Source organism: Theropithecus gelada, chromosome 5 (assembly GCF_003255815.1).
Source record: "Theropithecus gelada isolate Dixy chromosome 5, Tgel_1.0, whole genome shotgun sequence".
In the NCBI taxonomy this organism is placed as follows: Eukaryota; Metazoa; Chordata; class Mammalia; order Primates; family Cercopithecidae; genus Theropithecus; species Theropithecus gelada.
The window spans coordinates 180,618,688-180,639,124 of NC_037672.1; the positions used below are offsets into that span (position 1 = coordinate 180,618,688).

Here is a 20,437-nt window from a genome sequence, read left to right on the forward strand (position 1 = left end):
TTTCATAGGCTTTTTTTAATGTTATTCTCAAAATAGTTTTTAAATGAATATGCCTTTTGATTTTCTTTTTTTCCCTTTATTTTGGGATCAATTTTACATTTTGCAGATCTGTAGGTTGTGTTTTCAACACAACACCCCATTGGATGCAATTGCTCAGTTCCGGAAACACATCGACTTGTGTAAGAAAAAGATTGGAAGTGCAGAGTTGTCTTTTGAGCATGCTGCATGGATGTCTAAACAGTATGTTTTACATTGTACTTTTAGAATATTTTTAAAAATAATATATAGTATTTGGAGAAATAGCACGGACTCTGGTTCTAAAACTGAACCAGGTTTTTGGTCACTAAGTAGGTTTTTGATGATGTAGCATAAGTATGTTTGTATGTTTCTGGTAATACTGTAGATTGATATTATATACAGTTCCTTAATGGCAATTATTTAGTTCATGGTACCATCTTTTTCATTCAACATATATTTATTGAGTCTCTACCATGTGTCTAGGTCCTAAGGATATAGCAGTAAACAAAATTCCTGCTGTCCTGGAGCTTACTTTTTGAGAAGGAAGTTTAAAAATTGCTAAAATGAAATTGTTGCCAGGAACTTGGGTGTATTTGTTTGAGTGGTAGGAACTATATTGAGATCTAGTTTGATGGTATATTTATGAAGACTTGTTAGAAGAGATGACTTAAATATAGAACCTATCTGTAACCTACAGTTAGTGTGTATTAATCTTTACAAAGAAATTACAACAAATATTAACTGTTCATCACTAGCACCATTTTAATACAATCTGCTGAGGTTAAGGTTCCCAGGATGAATTACCAGAAATAAGCTTCTTTTTCTTTTCATTCCTTTTTATTTCTTGATTTTTTTTTTCTTTAAGATTCCAGGCCTTTGGAGATTTATTTGATGAAGCGATTAAGTTAGGGTTAACAGCTATTCAAACTCAGAATCCCGGTTTCTATTACCAGCAGGCAGCATACTATGCCCAGGAGCGGAAACAGCTTGCAAAAAGCCTCTGTAACCACGAGGTAAGTTACTGACTCCGTATTATCTAGCACGTAGAAAAGTTATTCTTCTTTTGAACTGATTGGTGTCGATAATTTTTTCCAAGTCTTCAAATTTAATGAGTTTTATTTTTTATAGTTTTAGGAATTACACTGATGTTTGGTTTTAGCCCGAGTACTCTATTTTCACCTGTGAATTGAGCAGACATTTTTCTTTGAAGAACTAATTTATTTTTGGCAGTAAGTTAGTGACTATTTAGACAAGAGAAAATTACTTTAAAGTAAAAGCCGCATTTTCATCCTTGTTACACTATAAATCCATTGTTTTGTTTCTATGATCACTGCTGTAAGAGTTTAGAAATATGTTTTGACCCACTGGAGGGGATAACTTTTGACTTCTTTCTCTTCCTGGGGTTTCCTGTATGGAGACTCTTTTTTGGAGACGGAATCTCTCTCTTGTTGCCCAGACTGGAGTGCAGTGGTGCAATCTCGGCTCACTGCAACCTCTACCTCTCGGGTTCAAGTGATGCTCCTGCCACAGCCTCCTGAGTAGCTGGGATTACAGGTGCCCGCTGCCATGCCGGGCTAATTTTTGTACTTTATTAGAGATGGGATTTCGCCATGTTGGCCAGGCTGGTTTTGAACTCCTGACCTCTGGTGATCCACCCACCTTGGCCTTCCAAAGTGCTGGAATTACAGGCGTGAGCCACCGCGCCCGGCCTCCTGCATGGAGACTCTTTAAGAGTCTGAGGAATAGTGTTAATTGCATAGTTTCTTAAACTTGATGTTTCATTTTGCCTTTTTCTTGGATGATTATGTTTAGATATCAGTTTTCCTATAAACACCTTTAAAATAAGAATGTGGTATACATATTTAATACATTTATTTTTATAGAGTTACATCAATTTATTTTCACTGAAAACCTGCAGTTCTCTGAAGATGAGTGAATATTATCAGTAGTACTATCATTAAAACTGTTCCAAAAACAAATAGATTGTGTGTTAATACTTAATGAATTTTTTCTCTGAAATGATGAGTTAACTGTTTTTACAATGTTATTTGTATGATTTATAATTTTGTTGTGTGTATTATATTTCTAAAGTTTGGCATATTCTAATTTGAACACAGTATTTTAAAAAGTGATTAAAACTAGATTTTATAAGAATGTAAGGAACTGGGCATTAATAAATATCATTGGTTAAAATGTAAAATAATATTTCCATCAAATAATAATTTGAGAAGCTTTAAAACTATGCATATCTTTTGACCTAGAATTTAATTTTTGGAGATACTAAGGCAGCTAATACATTCTGAGATAAGTACCAAAATTTATTTATAAAGTTGTTCTCACAGATTTATTAATTGTAAAATAGAAATAAGATGAATAGCTGTACGGAATTCGTTAAAATATGCACTAGCAAGCAGCCATGAAAAATAATGTTTTAGAAGAATATTTAATGCTGGGTTAAATATACAGAATATATTTAAATGAAAGAAGCAGGTTGAAAATTAATCATTAACAAATTTTTGCATGTGAAATCTGGAAGAATGATAACATACTTTCTTAATAGTGGGAGTTGGTAGTAGGTTTATAAGTAATTTAGATTTTCATCCTTTTCCTTTTGAATGTTTTCTACATTTTTCATGTATTACATTTTGGTTTCAGAGGGAAAAGTTAAAAAGAAGAAAAAGCACTGTAAATCTGTCAGTTCTGGTGCCAGAAATATTCCCCCACAATACAGCACTTAATACAGAAGTGATAAAGAGGGGAAATAGTGTCTTCTGTGTAAAACTCCTCGTAACATTGTTTTCATTTACACAAACAGCATGTATGCATGTGGAATAAATATAGAGCATAATTTGTAACATATTTTTACTGGTTTATTAGAGCAAAGATTTAAAAAAGTGAAGACATTACTGTGAAATATTCGTCAGAATCAGATTGATTTTTGTAAGGCTACCTAAATATTAAATGAAACATTTTTAGCTTAATTTTTGTTAAAATTTATGTTAAAATATTCACAAATTTGATAATTAAATGTATATTTGGTGGTTGTATTTATGAAAAGTTTTTTGTTCAGTCAAAGATTGGGCAAGAGTTGATTTGCAATGAGTTCCATAAACTATTATTTAGGTTTGTGTTTTAATTTACAGGCTTCTGTAATGTATCCCAATCCTGATCCCTTAGAAACACAAACAGGCGTTCTTGACTTTTATGGACAAAGATCATGGCGACAAGGAATACTAAGTAAATAATTTTTCCCTCCATCTTTTCCTGTCAACCTCAAAAGGCAGCAATAGCTATAATAGATTTTCCATTGGCTGCACGTGCATAAGAAATTATGTTGAAGTAAAAATGTGTGCTTTTTAAACATTGTTTTCATTTTTAGAATGCTTTGTATGTATCACTACATCTTAGAGTGACTTTATAATTAAAGTCATTGATATGATTAAAACATTTATCTGGGTGTGGTGGCACATGCCTGTAGTCCCATCTACTTGGGAGACTGAGGCGGAAGGATAACAACTGTGAACAGCCACTGCACTCCAGACTGGGCAACATAGTAAGACCTCATCTCAAAAAAAAAAAAAAAAAGTACATTTGAACATCTTTTGTTTTAAATGACACATGCCACTGCTGTCTTATTTCAATATTTTAATTCCAGTTAACTGTAACAATTGATTTGACTTTTTAAAACAGCATGAACTTGTATTACCTTAAAAACAATTTCTCTGCATTTTTTAAATGCTTTATACATAATTTAATTCAAGCAATTGAACTAGAACTGTTAAATTACTGGCTAGGCGAAGTGGCTCATGCCTGTAATCCCAGCGCTTTGAGAGGCCAAGGCGGGAGGATTGCTTGAGGCCAGGAGTTTGAGACCAGCATGGGCACCATAGTGAGACCCCATCTCTACAAAAAAATACAAAAATTAGCCACACATAGTGGCACGTGCCTGTAGTCCCAGTTACTTGGAAGACTGAGATGGGAGGATCACTTGAGCCTAGGAGGTTGATGCTGCAATGAGTTGTGATTGTACCGCTGCACTCCAGCCTGGGCAACAGAGCGAGACCCCGTCTCAAAAAAAGAAAAAAAGGAAATTATTTAATCTCCAGTGAGTGTATCCTCTATAGAGGATGATATTGACACTGCTTTTCAGATCATTGATTCCAGTAGGTAGAAGAACATGGAGCTCAATAATGTTCCCATCAGAACAGAACACGGAAGTTTCCATGTTAATAAAGCTGCCTCTTAGCATGTTTAAGATTCTAGAATGTTGAAGAATCTGAACTGATTATATTAAATAAAGGTTTCAAGGAGTGTACACATACAATATTCATGTGAACATTTATATTAAATGAGCTATCTAGAATGGGTTGTGTCTCATCTTATGCAGGTTTTGATCTTTCTGATCCTGAAAAAGAAAAGGTGGGAGTTCTTGCCATTCAGCTGAAGGAGAGAAATGTTGCTCACTCTGTAAGTTTTGTGTCCAATATAAACTATTTTTTACACTGTTAAAAAAATATATTTGTATTGAAATGTTTTGCACTCTACTTTTTCTACTAGGAAATCATCATAACTCTGCTGAGCAATGCTGTTGCACAGTTCAAGAAGTATAAGTGCCCACGAATGAAAAGTCACCTAAGTATGTATCCACAAACGTCACCATTGCATGCAACTTTGAATGACTTTAAATTACATACATAAATCTTCTTTCCTTTATAGTGGTTCAGATGGGAGAGGAATATTATTACGCCAAGGATTATACCAAAGCTTTGAAGTGAGTCTTGTTCATTATTTACTTTTACAAGTATTTGGATTATCTGAAGTGAAATTGAAATAGAAATCGGTGTGGAAGGAGTTCGTATTTTCACGTTTATTTCTATTGCTGTTAAACTCCATTTTGTAATGTGTTTTCAAGTGCCATTAATGGCACAATCTTTTTCAGCACTTTAAGAAATCTCATGTTTAGCTAAATATGGGAATAGCTGTTCAACCATCTCAGTAAGATTTTTCTAAACGTACGTAAAATGAGGAAAGTACTTTTTTCTCCATGAACTCTTCAAACCCTTTCTTGTGAAGCCGGTTCAGTATTACGTTTTGTCTTCTTTGAGGTTGCTGGATTATGTGATGTGTGATTATCGGAGTGAAGGGTGGTGGACTCTGCTCACGTCTATCTTAACTACAGCTCTGAAGTGCTCCTACCTCATGGCCCAATTAAAGGATTACATTACTTACTCCCTAGAACTCCTTGGCAGAGGTAACCTCATGTTTTTTGAGTAAAATTCTTGATATATAAAATTATTTAGCTTAAAAAACTTTAAGCTTTTTAAAATTTAAAGAATAATTCGGTTCCAGAGAATTAGTATACTTTTACTATGTGCAAATCACTGTGCTTGGTCATCTTAAAGAGGTATTTATTGTTATATAAAGTTTTTTAAACAATAAATGGGGGTAGTAGACTTAATTATAAGTACTTACAATGTTTTTCCTTCATTCTTCATACTAGCTTCAACTCTGAAAGATGACCAAAAGTCTCGGATAGAAAAGAACCTCATCAATGTTTTAATGGTAGGTTGGAATTGTTTATATAGAGTGTGGTATTAGGAATATGTATACCTATATCTATGTCAACTAATGCAAGCCGTGGTTTTTTTCCAACTAGTTGAATGAATGTTAACTCTGTGTTGATGCAGAATGAAAGTCCTGATCCAGAACCCGACTGTGATACCTTCGCTGGAAAAACTGCTCAGAAGCTGTGGGCAGACCGAATTTCTCTGGCTGGCAGCAATGTTTTCACAATAGGAGTACAGGACTTCGTGCCATTTGGTAGGTAGCTAACATCTACAGTGTGATGTCAGAGAAATTGTCTTTTTCTACAAAATGAATAGATGCAGAATAATAAACATAAAAGTCAAGAAAGAATTTTCAAAGTATAAGCATGTTACAGATAAACTGATTTTTGTGTGTGTATCCCCTCAGTGACTTATAAATATAGTTAGGATCTTAGATACTTGATTTATGTTTTAAGATATACTTTGCTCATTTGTAGTTCAGGTGTTATTGGAAACACTTGATACTTATTGAAAAGGTTTTGCTTTACTGTCTAGGTAGGTATTTTGAAATAATAAATTATTTTCTTTTTCGTTTAAAATCTTGTCATCTACATTTCAAGAGTAGCTGTATTTTTAAAATTAAAGATGGTTTTGAAGCTATATTTATTTAATTTTTATTTTATATTATTTATGTATTTATTTTATTTTTCTTTTTTGAGACAGGGTCTCACTCTGCTGCCCAGGCTGGAGTGCAGTGACATGATGTCAGCTCACTGCAACCTCTGCCTCCCAGGTTCAAGCGATTCTCCTGCCTCAGCCTCCTGACTAGCTGGGATAACTTACAGGCGTGCACTACCGTGCCCAGCTAATTTTTGTATTTTTAGCAGAGTTGGGGTTTCACCGTGTTGGCCAGGCTGGTCTTGAACTTCTGACCTTGGGTGATCTGCCCGCCTGAGCCTCCCAAAGTGCTGGGATTACAGGCATGAGCCACCACACCTGGCCTATTTATTATTCTTTTTGAGATAGAGTCTCGCTCTGTCGCCCAGGCTGGAGGGCAGTGGTGTGACCTTGGTTTACTGCAACCTCCACCTCCTGGGTTCAAGTGATTCTCCTGCCTCAGCCTCCCTAGTAGTTGGGATTATAGGTGTACACTACCACGCCCGGCTAATTTTTGTATTTTTAGTAGAGACAAGGTTTCACCATGTTGGCCAGGCTGCTCTCAAACTCCTGACCTCAAGAGATCTGCCTGCCTTAGCCTCCCAAAGTGCTGGGATTACAGGCATGAGCCACTGCGCTCAGCCTAAATTTTATTTTTATAATAAAAAGAGCTCATTTGTCTCTTGAAGTGCCTTAAGTGGAGAAGTCAGGAAGAATGGTCAGTGCAGATTCATCTTTCTGAAGAATGAATTTGGTTGACAGGATGTTGTGGCTCATGGGTGTCTGCTTGTGCATAACGCAGTGCTTGTGTTTTATTTCTAGTACAATGCAAAGCCAAGTTTCATGCCCCAAGTTTTCATGTTGATGTTCCCGTTGAGTTTGATATTTATCTGAAGGCTGATTGTCCACATCCCATTAGGTTTTCCAAGCTCTGTGTCAGCTTTAATAACCAGGTAATGGTGCCCTTTCCTGTGTTTTTACCACATTTATCTTATTGTAGCTTGTGTTAAACTAAATAAAATGAGCTTAGTGAATTTTATGTCTTAATGGTTTCATAGTAACAAATGAACTTTGGTAAGGTCTATTTAAAAATATATTTCTAGGGCCGGGCATGGTGGCTCATGCCTGTAATCCCAGCACTTTGGGAGGCCGAGGTGGGCAGATCACAAGGTCAAGAGATCAAGACCATCCTGGCCAACGAGACCATCCTGGCCATCTCTACTAAAAATACAAAAAAATTTCCTGGGCGTGGTGGCACGTGCCTCTGGTCCCAGCTACTCGGGAGGCTGAGGCAGGAGAATCACTTGAACTCGGGAGGCGGACGTTGCAGTGAGCTGAGATCGTGCCACTGCACTCCAACCTGGGCTACAGAGCGAGACTCCATCTCAAAAAAAATAATTTTTTTTATATATATATATGCACACACACACACACATGTATATTTCTAAACTTCTAGCAATTCAAGTTTACATTTTGCTTACTCCAATTTTTGTTTTCATTCTATGTTTATGAAGTCTAAGAATTCTCTGTGTTTGTGTGTATATATATGTACCCACACAGTATATATATATATACTTTTTAATTTTGTCTTTTTTGAAGTGGGGTCTCGCTCTGTTGCCCAGGCTAGAGTGCATTGGTATAATCAAAGCTCACTGTAGCCTCAACCTTTTGGACTCAAGAGATCCTCCCACCTCAGCCCTCTAAGTGACTGAACTACAGGGACCTGCCCCATGTCTGGCTAATTTTTGTATTTTTTGTAGAGACAGAGTTTTGCCATGTTGCCCAGGCTGGTCTCAAACTCCTGGGCTCCAGTGATCCACCGACTTCAGCCTCCCAAAGTGTTAGGATTACAGGTGTGAGGCACCACATCTGGCCTCCTATTTTTTTATAATGTATACTTGAAATCCAAATAAGGTATGTTCAGAAAGAATAAAATTTAAAAAATAATTTGGTTTATATTCTACTTCAGCATTATTAGTTAATGTTACTAGTTTATGGTTATGAAACTAATTTATGTTTGACATTTAAAAAATTGAAATGGAATAGATGGATATAATGTGAAAAGTAAATGTGTGTCTTCTTTCCACTCCATTCTCCCACACACCCTCTATGTTAACTTCTTGAATAACCTAGATATTTTCTGGGCACGAATATATAAGCAACTTTTTTTCTTGCAGAATTGGGATCATATCATATTTCCTGCATTTGAATATATTTGAAGCATTATATAGTATATTGTCAAGTACTTCATTACAACTGTGTTATAAACTCACTTAGTAGATAATCATCTTTTGATTACCCAGAAAGTATAGTGAATCTTTCACCAACAAGCATTTATTGAGAGTTAGATATTCTTAACATGCTGAATCTGAGTATAGCATATGTCGACCTCGTTAAAATGTAGGCATTTTGGGGACAAGGGCCAGGACAGAATCAAAGATTGTCCAAGTAGGTAATGAAGACTAAATTACGTTGTGTAGGCTAGAAAGAAGTACAGCTGTAGTGGGCATGCCAGAGAAAACGGAGGGAGTTCCAAGAATGAAGATGAAATTACAATAGGTCCAGAAGATGGGAGGGGAGAACATGTTTGGCAATGAGAAAACGCTGCAGGAAACAGAAGTGCACAGTCTGTGTTTCTGGGAAAGTGAAGCCTCACTAGATGAGAGGGTTTATAATGCTGGGTAGTGGGAAGTAAGGCCAGGTGGCTTAAAGGAGCCTTGAAGAGTTAAGCGGGGATAGGCTAGCAAACAGATGTCCCCCAAGATTTATTCGTTCTTTTATCTGTGTTTTATTTATTGGATGGTGATAAAGAAATGATGTTATCTATTTTATTAGAATTTGATTCATAAGAAATGAGAAATATCTCTGTAATATAAATGATTAGATGAAGCTGGGTCACCTGAAGATCAGTATGTTTTCTTCAACTTCAGACCCTTACTCAGGGTTTTCCTCTAATCAGTTTGAGAATTTTATTTTGTTGTGTGTGTGTGTATGGTTTTTTTTTGTTTTTTGTTTTTTGTTTTTTGTTTTTGAGACCAGGCCGCACTCTATCTCCCAGGCAGAGTGCAGTGGCTCCATCTTGACTTACTCTCCCAGGCTCAAGTGATCCTCCCACCCCAGCCTCCTCTGAGGAGCTGGGACCACCATGCGCAGCTAATTTTTGTATTTTTTTTTTAATAGAGATGGGGTGTTGCTCTTTTGTCCAGGCTGGTCTCGAACTCCTGGGCTCAAGGAGCCCACCCACTTCAGCCTCCCAGAGTGGTGGGATTATAAGTGTGAGCCATCATGCCTGGCCCAGTTTCAGAATTTTAAAGCAAGAGCATGAAATTTATTCTTAAAATTTTAAGAAACTTTAGTAGCAAAATAGAAACAATATCATGGAAGCCAAATAGAGGCTCTTTATATTAATCCACGTACAAAAGTACAAGTGTTGGAATTAAGATGCTGGTGTTGGGAATGGAGATTTAGGGATACAAGAGGCATTTAAAAAATAGATAAATCTGCATTGCCGAGTACATATAGTGGCTGAAAAGTGGGGATAGCATGAATGAAGGACAGAAGCTCTTATACATGCCCTTTCCTCTGCTTGAACTGGTTTGCCCGCCTCTCCGACTAGTTTATTCCTCCTTGCCTTTTCTCACTTAAAAGCATCACTTCTTCAAGGAGGCCTCCCCTGACTTACATGACTGAGTCACTTAGCCAGGCTCTCATAGCCTTAGTGGTACTAATCACACTGGTTTCACCGTTTTCTGTGTGATTATTTGGTAAATTACCTGTTTTCCTCACTAGAATCTAAGCTCCGCAAGGGAAGAAGGGCAGGGTTTTTTTTGTGTGTGTTCGTTTGTTTTGTTCATTATGAAATTAGAGGGTCAAAACAAGGACTCTTTTTTTTTTTTAAAAAAAAAGATACTCTGTTGCACAAGCTGGAGTGCAGTGATGTGATCATAGCTCATCTCAGCCTCAAACTCCTAGGCTCAAGTGAAGTATGGGGACTCTTATTTTACTTTTCCCTTAATAGCCTACTATTTCATTTCTTTTCTTTCCTTTTTTTTTTTTTAACAAAAAACATAAACTACTACAATTAAAAACTAATAAAAACTCTAAAATGGAATGTAAAGCAATTAGTTTTAAAGTTTAGATTATATTCTGAATATATCTTATTTGAAATTCAAAATACAGGCCAGGCGCAGTGGCTTACGCCTATAATCCCAGCACTTTGGGAGGCCAAGGTGGGCGGATCACTGGAGGTCAGGAGTTCGAGACCAGCCTGGCCAACATGGTGAAACTCCATCTCTACTAAAAGTATAAAAATTAGCTGGACTTGTTGGTGGGTGCCTGTAGTCTCAGCTACTTGGGAGGCTGAGGCATGAGAATTGCTTGAACCTGGAAGTCGGAGGTTGTAATGAGCTGAAATTGTGCCATTGCATTTCTAGCCTGGGCGATGGAGTGAGATTCTGTCTTAAAAGAAAAGAAATTCACAATATAAACCATAAGACAAAAAGTAGAGTAGGTTTTACAAGCATGGAATAGAAATGAAAATTAGTGGGAAAGTATAAAACTTGAACTGTGTAAGAGTTTCTATGAAGGTAATTTATATGCTGGGATTGAAGATGGCTCTTTGAAAGGTCTTGATATTTATTGAACAGGTGAGAATGGTGATTCCATAGATGGAAACATGAAAGGTGTCTTCCTTTACTCATCTGTGAGGATTGTTCTCTTCTGGGAAGGCAGATGCACTTTCACTTTGGGACATGCTGAGTTTCAGGTGGTAGTGGACATGTCCTCTAGACAGTTGTGGATATAAGCTTGTAATTAAGGAAATAAGACAGAATAGGACAACTGTATGTGAGAGATACTAGCAACAATGGTATGGTGTATGTGGAAACAAATACATTTTCCAATGAAGTGAACGTAGAGAGAAATGAAGACCTGAAAGAAAGCAAAGGAATGGGGCTGGGCTTGGTGGCTCACGCCTGTAATCCCAACACTTTTGGAGGCTGAGGCAGGAGGATCACTTGAGCCCAGGAAGTTTGAAACCAGCCTTGGCAACATAGTGAGACCCCATCTCTACAAAAAATAGAAAAATTAATCGAGTGTGATGGTACATGCCCATGGTCCCACCTACTTTGGAGACTGAGGTGGGACTATCCCTTGGGTCCAAAAGGTTGAGGCTGCAGTGAGCCGAGATCGTGCCACTGCACTCCAGGTGGGAAAAACAGGAAGTAACTAAGCGGAACGAGAAACCCTAAAGATTATAGCATCACAGAAGCCAAGTAAAAAAAGACTCTTCAAGAAAAGGAGGTGATAAGCAGTAGTGTCCAGCACAACAAAGAACAAACTGTTTCTCTGGGAGAGAGGTATCTAAATATTTTCAAAAAGCAGTTCATGTGTAGTGAATTGTTTTATTATGGCAGTAGTGAGTGGATAAGTGCCTCTATTTGGCATAAAAATACTTCCTTTTATTAGTAACGCTTCATAATGCTTCAGTGTTTGTGGAGTTAAAACCAAATGAGCTCCAAAGCACTTGGCATTTAGTGTTGGCAGACATCTGACATCTGATGACCTCTCTTCACCTCTTTCAGGAATACAACCAGTTCTGTGTAATAGAAGAAGCATCCAAAGCAAACGAAGTTTTAGAAAATCCGACTCAAGGAAAGATGTGCCTAGTTCCTGGTAAAACAAGAAAACTGTTATTTAAGTTTGTTGCGAAAACTGAAGATGTGGGAAAGAAAATTGAGGTTAGTTATGAAATTTGTGTAAAAATATTTTTAATAATAAAAGCATGTTTATATCAGAATATTTTAAATAATACAAAAGCTTATTAAGTGAAAAATGAAAATCTTCTACCTGGGCTTCCTAAAGGAAACCATTCATAATAGTTTGGGAGGTTTCCTTCCAGACATTTTTCCGTAAACTATTTGTGGTATAAATTTTTTTTCAATTAAAGAATTGAGAATACATGTAATAAACTATAGCTGGCTTTTATCACTTGATAGTGTATAGTAGATATTACTTCTTGTTAGTACGTAAACCAATCTTGTTTTTTAATGACTACATAATCAGTTAAGGAGTTTTAAACAATGTATATTATGTAATATAGCAAATATATTTTTTATGTTATTCAGACTGAATATCTTTTGATGTTTAAACATTACCGAGTACATATTCCTAAAGAAAAATGAGCATATATATTTTAAAGATTGATATAGTATAGATAATTGAAATGCCTTTTAGAAATATAGGATCTAGGTAATATCTTTATTGAGCATAAACTCTGGAGCCAAACTGTATGGGTTTAAATTGCAGCTCTCTAGCTTACTAGCTTGTGGCCCTGGGCAGTTACTTAGCTTCTTTGTGTCTTCTCAGTGTATTCATCTGTAAAATGGAGATCTTAAGAGTACTAAATCTCTTAGGATTTCATGAGGATTAAATCAACTAGTTAATGTAACTTGCTTGGAATAGTGATTAGCACACAGTAAGCACTCATTAAGTGCTTGTTTTTCATGACTTGAATGGGAATGGTTAGTTAGCTAATCTAAACTTGGTACCATTGCTAAGATAAATGGTTTATAAAGTTGTACTACCAATGTAAACATAACAGTTTCTATGAACATGTTGATTTTATTATTCACCAGTATCCAGAATTGTTTGCTTATTCGTTAAAAAAAAAAAAAAAACCTTCATGATTTTGACTAAATGCCCTAATTGCATATTTGATTTGTTCATGCCTAAGGAAACTTACCAGACATAAATTATAATGAGTAAGCCTATTTTGGGTCCTTTGGTTAATGGTTTTAGTTGAATAGAACATGTATTCAATTAATAAAGCATTTTATTGCTAATACTATAAATATTTTCAGGAAAAATATTTGTGGAATCAGAAATTAGGTTATAATGTATCCATAGCCATCACAATATTTATTTCATTCAGCAACCCCTAATTGAGCATTCGTTACATCAGGGGCTATGCCAGATGCTAAAATCATAACACTACTGTACAGTCAGCCTCTCAATAGAAAGTCAGGTTATTGTCTCTGTTTTAAAGGTGAAGCCTGTTTAAAGTTGGAACCCAGAGCGCAGTTAGCCTCTGTCCCAGCCCGAGTAAGACCTTAATAGCAGGTGTTCTGACTTCTGTCACACTGGGGGTCTCTAGATGAATTCCATGGTCTAGCAGTCGACCATGTAATTTTGGTGAGGGGATGGTGACAAGCACATACGAGATGGCATTTCTGACACCTTTTTTTTTTTAGATTACTTCAGTGGATCTTGCTCTGGGCAATGAGACGGGAAGATGTGTGGTTTTAAATTGGCAGGGAGGAGGAGGAGATGCTGCTTCCTCCCAAGAAGCCTTACAGGCAGCTCGGTCTTTCAAAAGGCGACCTAAGCTACCTGACAATGAAGTTCACTGGGACAGCATTATAATTCAGGCAAGCACGATGTGAGTCTGCTTTGCTAAGCTGGTATTAAAGGTCACCCTCTTATTTTTTTAGCTATTTTTTTTTTTTTTTTTTTTGGAGACAGAGTCTCTCTCTTGCCCAGGCTGGAGTGCAGTGGTGTGATCATGACTCACTATAGCCTTGACCACCTGAGCTCAAACGATCCTCCCACCTCAGGTGCCACCCTTGCCTTCCCCAGTAGTTGGGACTACAGCCAGGTGCCACCATGCCTGACTAATTTTTGTATTTTTTCTGGAGATCAGGGTCGTCTTATGCTGCCCAGGCTTGTTTCAAACTCCTGGGTTCAGACGATCCTCCTGCCTCAGCCTCCCAAACTGCTGGGATTACAGGCCTGAGCCTCCACACCCAACCTCTTATTTCTTTTAAATACTTTATTTAAATAGTTTATTTGCTTTTTTTTTTTTTAATCAGTTACTTAGTTAAGGTTTCTTTTCAAAGGATCATTTCCAGAGTTCCAAACATTTCTGTACATCTGCAACACGAGCCCCCTGCTCTGACTAATGAAATGTATTGTTTGGTGGTGACTGTTCAATCCCATGAAAAGACCCAAATCAGAGATGTGAAGCTCACCGCTGGCTTAAAACCAGGTACGCATCCCTTTTTGTAAGTTTGATCAGTATTAATCCAACATTAAATAAGCATCAGTGATGTCAACTCTAGGACTCTTGTTTAAAAGAAGGTATGGCATAGTGCTCTTCACACAGTATTGATTATTGGGATAATGTTTGAATTCTTTGTTTTGAAGAACCAATATTAACTCTTTTAGGACAGGATGCCAATTTAACTCAGAAAACTCACGTGACTCTTCATGGAACAGAACTGTGCGATGAATCCTACCCAGCTTTACTCACTGACATTCCTGTTGGAGACTTACATCCAGGGGAACAGGTAAACTTGGTCAACTGGGATTGAAGAGGAAATCGATTAGTTTGTAGTTTTAAATATAGAGTGAGTTTTTAACAGTTCAGAGCATTTTAACAGCATATTCTCGAACTGAAAAAGTGATTTAACTAATGAACATTTCATACACATTTTACACATTTAAGTATGTAAAATGTCTTAAGCAGTTTTTCTGCAAGGGAATTTAGAAAACATGCTTAACATGAATTAGTTGGCTAATAAAACAACCATTGTTTGTAACTTTAGTGCAGTAACTTCTCAGTCAACTTCTGCTTCCAAACTAGATACAAAACTGTTTTGGAAGTTGAGAGTAATAATCTCTAAAAGATGCAGCAGTGATGATCCCACCCTTATGCTCTGGCCAGAGTGTAATCAGAGGGCTCTTCTACAATGGCGGCTTTGGTCAGTTACATTGTAACGTTCTGTAAAAGTGATAAGGAATTTAGCCAGTTGGTATAGATAAGCTCTAGAAGGTGGGAACACTATCCTAGAATATATGTCAAGAGGAAATATCTGTAAAATTAAATATTAAATTACAACATTTATTTTGTTACAGCTGGAAAAAATGTTGTATGTTCGCTGTGGAACAGTGGGTTCGAGAATGTTTCTTGTATATGTTTCTTATCTGATCAATACAACCGCTGAAGAAAAAGAAATTGTTTGCAAGTGCCACAAGGTATTTTTTTTATAACTACTTTATGAAGCGTCATATGTGGAGTAGTTCCATTCTGTGTTATTTTAGTGTACCTATGAAATAAGCAGCTTGGCTGCTTATAGTCTGTTATAAATTTTAAACTTTTTAAAAAATCACTTATATTGAGTTTGTTGAGGCTGGCATTCACTGCTCAAACATTAAACAGAAAATTGGCTTATATGGCTTTTTTTTTTTTTTTTTTTGAGACGGAGTTTTGCCCTTGTTGCCCAGGCTGGAGTGCAGTGGCACGATCTCGGCTCACTGCAACTTCCACCACCCGGGTTCAAGCAATTCTCCTGCCTCAGCCTCCCGAGTAGCTGGGATTACAGGCATGCAGCACCACGCCCAGCTAATTTTTTGGATTTTTAGTAGAGACGGGGTTTCTCCCTGTTGGTCAGGCTGGTCTTGAACTCGCAACCTCAGCTGATCTGCCCACCTTGGCCTCCCAAAGTGCTGGGATTACAGGCGTGAGCCACTGTGCCTGGCCTATATGGCTTTTCATATAGAGGATCAACAGATTTGAGATCTCAGGCAAATCACACATGAGATAAAATCTGTAAGCTGACTTATATATAGAAGGTTCTGGAGAAAAGGAGGTCTCCCTTTGAAAAAAAATTTTCTGTTATTAAAAAATACTGGTAAAAATGGTTTTTGGTAAGTGCACATAAAAGTGAAAATACGAACGATCAGTTACAGTTCACAACTCGAAGGCAACTGCTAACTCTTTGTGTTTCTTTTTGGTCTCTTTTCTATTTCTAGAGATTTTGAACAGGCCATGTTTCTAAATAGATTTAACTGTGCTGTATATAATATTTATGTTCTCTTTTGTTAATAGAACATTATGATACTTAGTATCTTCTTGGTCCTGACAGTAATGTTGTCTTAGTTTTCTCTTAGGAATTGGGTCCTCAACCCAGCAGAGCAGAAGGCCTAGCAATGTGGGGATTTGTAGTTTTGTTACTGCACAGAGTCTGGGCTGTGGGCTATTTACAAGTCTTTTTTTTTTTTTTTTTTTTTTTTGAGACGGAGTCTCGCTCTCTCGCCCAGGCTGGAGTGCAGTGGCCGGATCTCAGCTCACTGCAAGCTCCGCCTCCCGGGTTCACGCCATTCTCCTGCCTCAGCCTCCAGAGTAGCTGGGACTACAGGCGCCCGCCACCTCGCCCAGCTAGTTTTTTGTATTTTTTAGTAGAGACGGGGTTTCACCGGGTTAGCCAGGATGGTCTCGATCTCCTGACCTTGTGATCCGCCCGTCTCGGCCTCCCAAAGTGCTGGGATTACAGGCTTGAGCCACCGCGCCCGGCCTATTTACAAGTCTTTAGGAAAGAAAACCATCTCAAAATTGTTAGTATTTTCCAAGTGGGAGAGAAGAAGGCATGTAATGTACTGTTGAAAATTTCTCATAGCCTGGTATAATACATAGAGTCCTATGTGGTAACTCAGGAGATAAGGGTGCCAGTCTCAGCACATTATATCTATGGTCTCATCTGGTTTTTCTAACAACCCTGAGGATTATGAAACTGGGACTGAAAGAGACTGCATGAGTTGAGCATCCCAAATCCGAAAACTCAAAATCCAAAACTTTCTGGATTTTCAGACATTCCAAAATCGGAAACTCTCTGAGAGCCAGCATGACACTCAAAGGAAATGCCCCCGGGAGCGTTTTGGATTTGGAATGCTCAGCCAGTGAGTACAATCCAAATATTCCAAAATCCAGAAAATCGGAGACACTTCTGGCCCCAAGCATTTCAGATAACCTGTGTAACTTTCCCAAGGTCACGTCATTAGGTTCAAGGTCTCAGAGCTAGTAAGTATGTATTGAGCTAGGATTAGAATTCGGCTCTGTCTGGCATTACAGCCTGAGCTTTTAACCCGTATGACCTTTTTTAAAGGTTTCTTACCAGGAGGTTGTGTTATTTGATTTGAAAGATGAAATAACCCCATTTTATTTTCTTTTTTCTTTTTTTTTAATTTTGACATGGGGTCTCACTGTGTTGCCCAGCTTGGAGTGTAGTGGCACGATCTTGGCTCACTGCAAACTCCACCTCCTGGGTTCAAGCCATCCTTCCATCTCAGCCTCCTGAGTAACTGGTACTATGGGTGTGCACCACCACACTCAGCAAATTTTTTGTATTTTTGGTAGAGACAGGGTTGTGCCATGTTACTCAGGCTGGTCTCAAACTCCTGATCTCAAGCAATGTGCCCACCTCAGCCTCCCAAAGTGCTGGGGTTGCAGGTGTGAGCCACCATGCCCATCCCTCATTGTTTTTCTAACAGACTCTTTTAGAAAGGAGCTGTAGCATGTTGGTTAAGAGTGTAGGCTCCATGACCAGTTTCAGTTCTGCTTCTGTGCCTTTGTTACCTTCCGGCTGTGTGACCTCATCTTAAAGTAGCAATCATAATAGCACTTGTTTCCTTGTGTGATTATGAACATTATATAATACATGTATAGTGATGATAGCAGTGTCTGTCCCATTACATTATTATTATCTTATTAGTCATTTTGAGTTGAGGTGTAGTAAGAACTTAGACAAAAGGAAGACACTAGCTTTTTGGAACATCTGATTCCTCCTCTGTAAAATGGTGACGATGCCTGCCCTGCCTACTTCATTAGATCCAGAGATAAATAATGTGTAAGAAAACACTTTAACCGGGTGCTGTGGTTCACTCCTTTAATACCAGCACTTTGGGGTTCTGAGGCAAGAGGATCCCTTGAGGTCAGGAGTTCAAGACTAGTCTGAGCAACATAGCAAGACCCCATCTCTAAACAAATAAAATATGGTAGCCGGGCATGGTGGTGTGCGCCTGTAGTCCCAGCTACTCAGGAGGATCACTTGAGCCCACGTGTTCGAGGCTGCAGTGATCTGTGATGGTGCCACTGTATTCCATCCTGGTTGCCAGAGTGAGACCCTGTCTCAAAAAAAAAAAAAAATAGTACTCAGTTCTTTCGACACAAATGTTTACAAATGTTATCTAAAAGAAAGGCCTTTACTTCTTAGTATGTATAATTTGGGATTATTATTGATCAGTGATAGATTGTATTTTTTAAAACTTTATACAGAAAGATTTAGAAAATCCATTGAATGTGCCCTTTACATTTTCTTGCAGGATGAAACTGTAACAATCGAAACAGTCTTTCCATTTGATGTTGCGGTTAAATTTGTTTCTACCAAGGTATGTTTCTGTGAGGCAAACTGGAAATCATTTAGGTTATAGAAATGGACTGAAATGATAAAATGGATTAATGTAATTCCCGACAGACCTTTTATTTTCATTTGTGACAGTTTGAGCACCTGGAAAGGGTTTATGCTGACATCCCCTTTCTGTTGATGACGGACCTCTTAAGTGCCTCACCCTGGGCTCTCACTGTTGTGTCCAGTGAGCTCCAGCTTGCTCCATCCATGACCACAGTGGACCAGCTAGAGTCTCAGGTGGACAATGGTGAGTCTGGTTCATTCCCGCTTAAAAGAGCAGGAGAATTGTGTGCATGCGTGTGTGTGTGTGTGTGTGTGTGTGTAATCTTGCAATGGAAGAGTTAATTAACTTTTTCTAAGTGAGGGAACTTGAGACCTGCACTCGTGAAAGCAAATGCATATGGAATTAGGGTGGAATTGTGTCATTTATAATACCATTTGCTTGAGTATACCTGATTTTAAAAGGTCAGATTTTTTTCCTACTCTAAGGAAGTTATACTTTGAAAATGCACTTCACCAAAAGAATTCTTTTTTCATTTTTGAATTTTTTAAATATTTTTTTTCTCATTGACTCTCAATGTTTACTGTTTTTCATAACTTGAAATGAGAAAAGGTATTTATTGAAGAAACTTTGGAAAATATAGAAAAGAAAGGAGATGAATTTTCTGAGTCACCCAAGTAAAACAATTTGTAAGACTGATTGAAACCCAGGACAACACCTTTCTGGTTTCAAAAAGTACTAATAATATCTTTTGCTTTCACAATGTCTTCATGAGTTTTTTTTCATCTCTCCTTGAAACTTGGTTTTCTCTTGTGTGTTTGAAAATCATTGTCTCTGTCCTACTTTGTTTTTCTGTCTCCTTCCCTGTTTCCTTATTGTGCTAATTGGGAGTAATGAGCTTCAGGGTCAGACTGAACTGGATTCGGTTCTCAGCCGTACCACTTGCTCTTTTGTGAACTTGGATGGTTCCTTTCGTCACTTCTTAGAGTCAAAGAGGATGATGTATGTGAAATAACTAAGTAATATATATGAGAAAATATGAACTAGCTTAACTCAGTGCTCATTTTCTAACAGCTCAACAGAAGCTGGTTCTTTGTCCATTCTTGCTGATTCCTTTTCTTCCAGCGTCGGTCATTTCCGGTATCCTGACGTTGGTTCTCTTGTTCTTTGTCTGCAAGTCTTCAGCTGCCACACGACCTTAGGCTGCCTGCGTTCCCTCGTCCGGTTGGAGGGGCTGTTGTACGTACACTTGATCCAAGCTGGAAACTGCAGAAAAAAACTACACTCCTTCACACACACATCCATCCTTCACACCTACATCCATCCTTCACACCTACATCCATACTTCACACCTACATCCATCCTTCACACACACATCCATCCTTCACACCTACATCCATACTTCACACCTACATCCATCCTTCACACACACATCCATCCTTCACACCTACATCCATACATTTTTTGAATCCAGCTTTTCATCTCCATTCTCAGTGCCATCCCCACTATTTCTCTCACCTCGTCTATAGAAGTAGGTCCTTAACCATTTTCTTCCTTGGCAGTCATTCTCTTCTGTAGCCTGCCTTTCATATTGCCACTAGGGTTTGTGACACACTGGACCTCACCTGGTCAGGCTCTGGCTGACCTTCCCAGCTGCCTGTACCCGAGGCTGTCTATTGCCCTTTGTTCTCTCCCAGTTTTCAACCAAGACAAACTTAGGGCATTCGTCAAACATTGCCCCCAGCTACTTTTGAACACATATTTGGAACTTTTGTCTAAAACCTTCATCTTTTTCAAGCTGTTGAACTCTGGCTTGAATCTGAGAGATTCATGAGCTCTTCAGGGCTCATGTAAACTTGAACTTCTTATTCCTCCCAAGCAGGGCTAAGTACTCTTCCTTCTTTACTCCCATGGTGTTTTGTACATACCTACGTTGTAACACTTACATTATATTGCAATTACTTATTTGTACA

At 37.9% G+C, this 20,437-nt stretch overlaps 1 protein-coding gene across 2 annotated transcripts in view; it reads left to right on the top strand.

Annotated features, from left to right (window-relative positions):
• Positions 1 to 20,437, top strand: part of TRAPPC11 (trafficking protein particle complex 11) — a 54,224-nt gene that overhangs the window by 19,584 nt on the left and 14,203 nt on the right. For both annotated transcript variants that reach the window (XM_025385899.1, XM_025385900.1), the window contains exons 9-25: positions 107 to 240; positions 884 to 1,031; positions 3,162 to 3,255; positions 4,406 to 4,485; positions 4,576 to 4,654; positions 4,735 to 4,789; positions 5,124 to 5,269; positions 5,519 to 5,580; positions 5,706 to 5,838; positions 7,044 to 7,174; positions 11,804 to 11,959; positions 13,472 to 13,659; positions 14,117 to 14,265; positions 14,445 to 14,566; positions 15,135 to 15,254; positions 18,378 to 18,443; positions 18,554 to 18,710. In XM_025385899.1, coding sequence (XP_025241684.1) covers positions 107 to 240; positions 884 to 1,031; positions 3,162 to 3,255; positions 4,406 to 4,485; positions 4,576 to 4,654; positions 4,735 to 4,789; positions 5,124 to 5,269; positions 5,519 to 5,580; positions 5,706 to 5,838; positions 7,044 to 7,174; positions 11,804 to 11,959; positions 13,472 to 13,659; positions 14,117 to 14,265; positions 14,445 to 14,566; positions 15,135 to 15,254; positions 18,378 to 18,443; positions 18,554 to 18,710 — 2,020 coding nt within the window. The remainder of the gene's footprint in view (positions 1 to 106; positions 241 to 883; positions 1,032 to 3,161; positions 3,256 to 4,405; positions 4,486 to 4,575; positions 4,655 to 4,734; positions 4,790 to 5,123; positions 5,270 to 5,518; positions 5,581 to 5,705; positions 5,839 to 7,043; positions 7,175 to 11,803; positions 11,960 to 13,471; positions 13,660 to 14,116; positions 14,266 to 14,444; positions 14,567 to 15,134; positions 15,255 to 18,377; positions 18,444 to 18,553; positions 18,711 to 20,437) is intronic.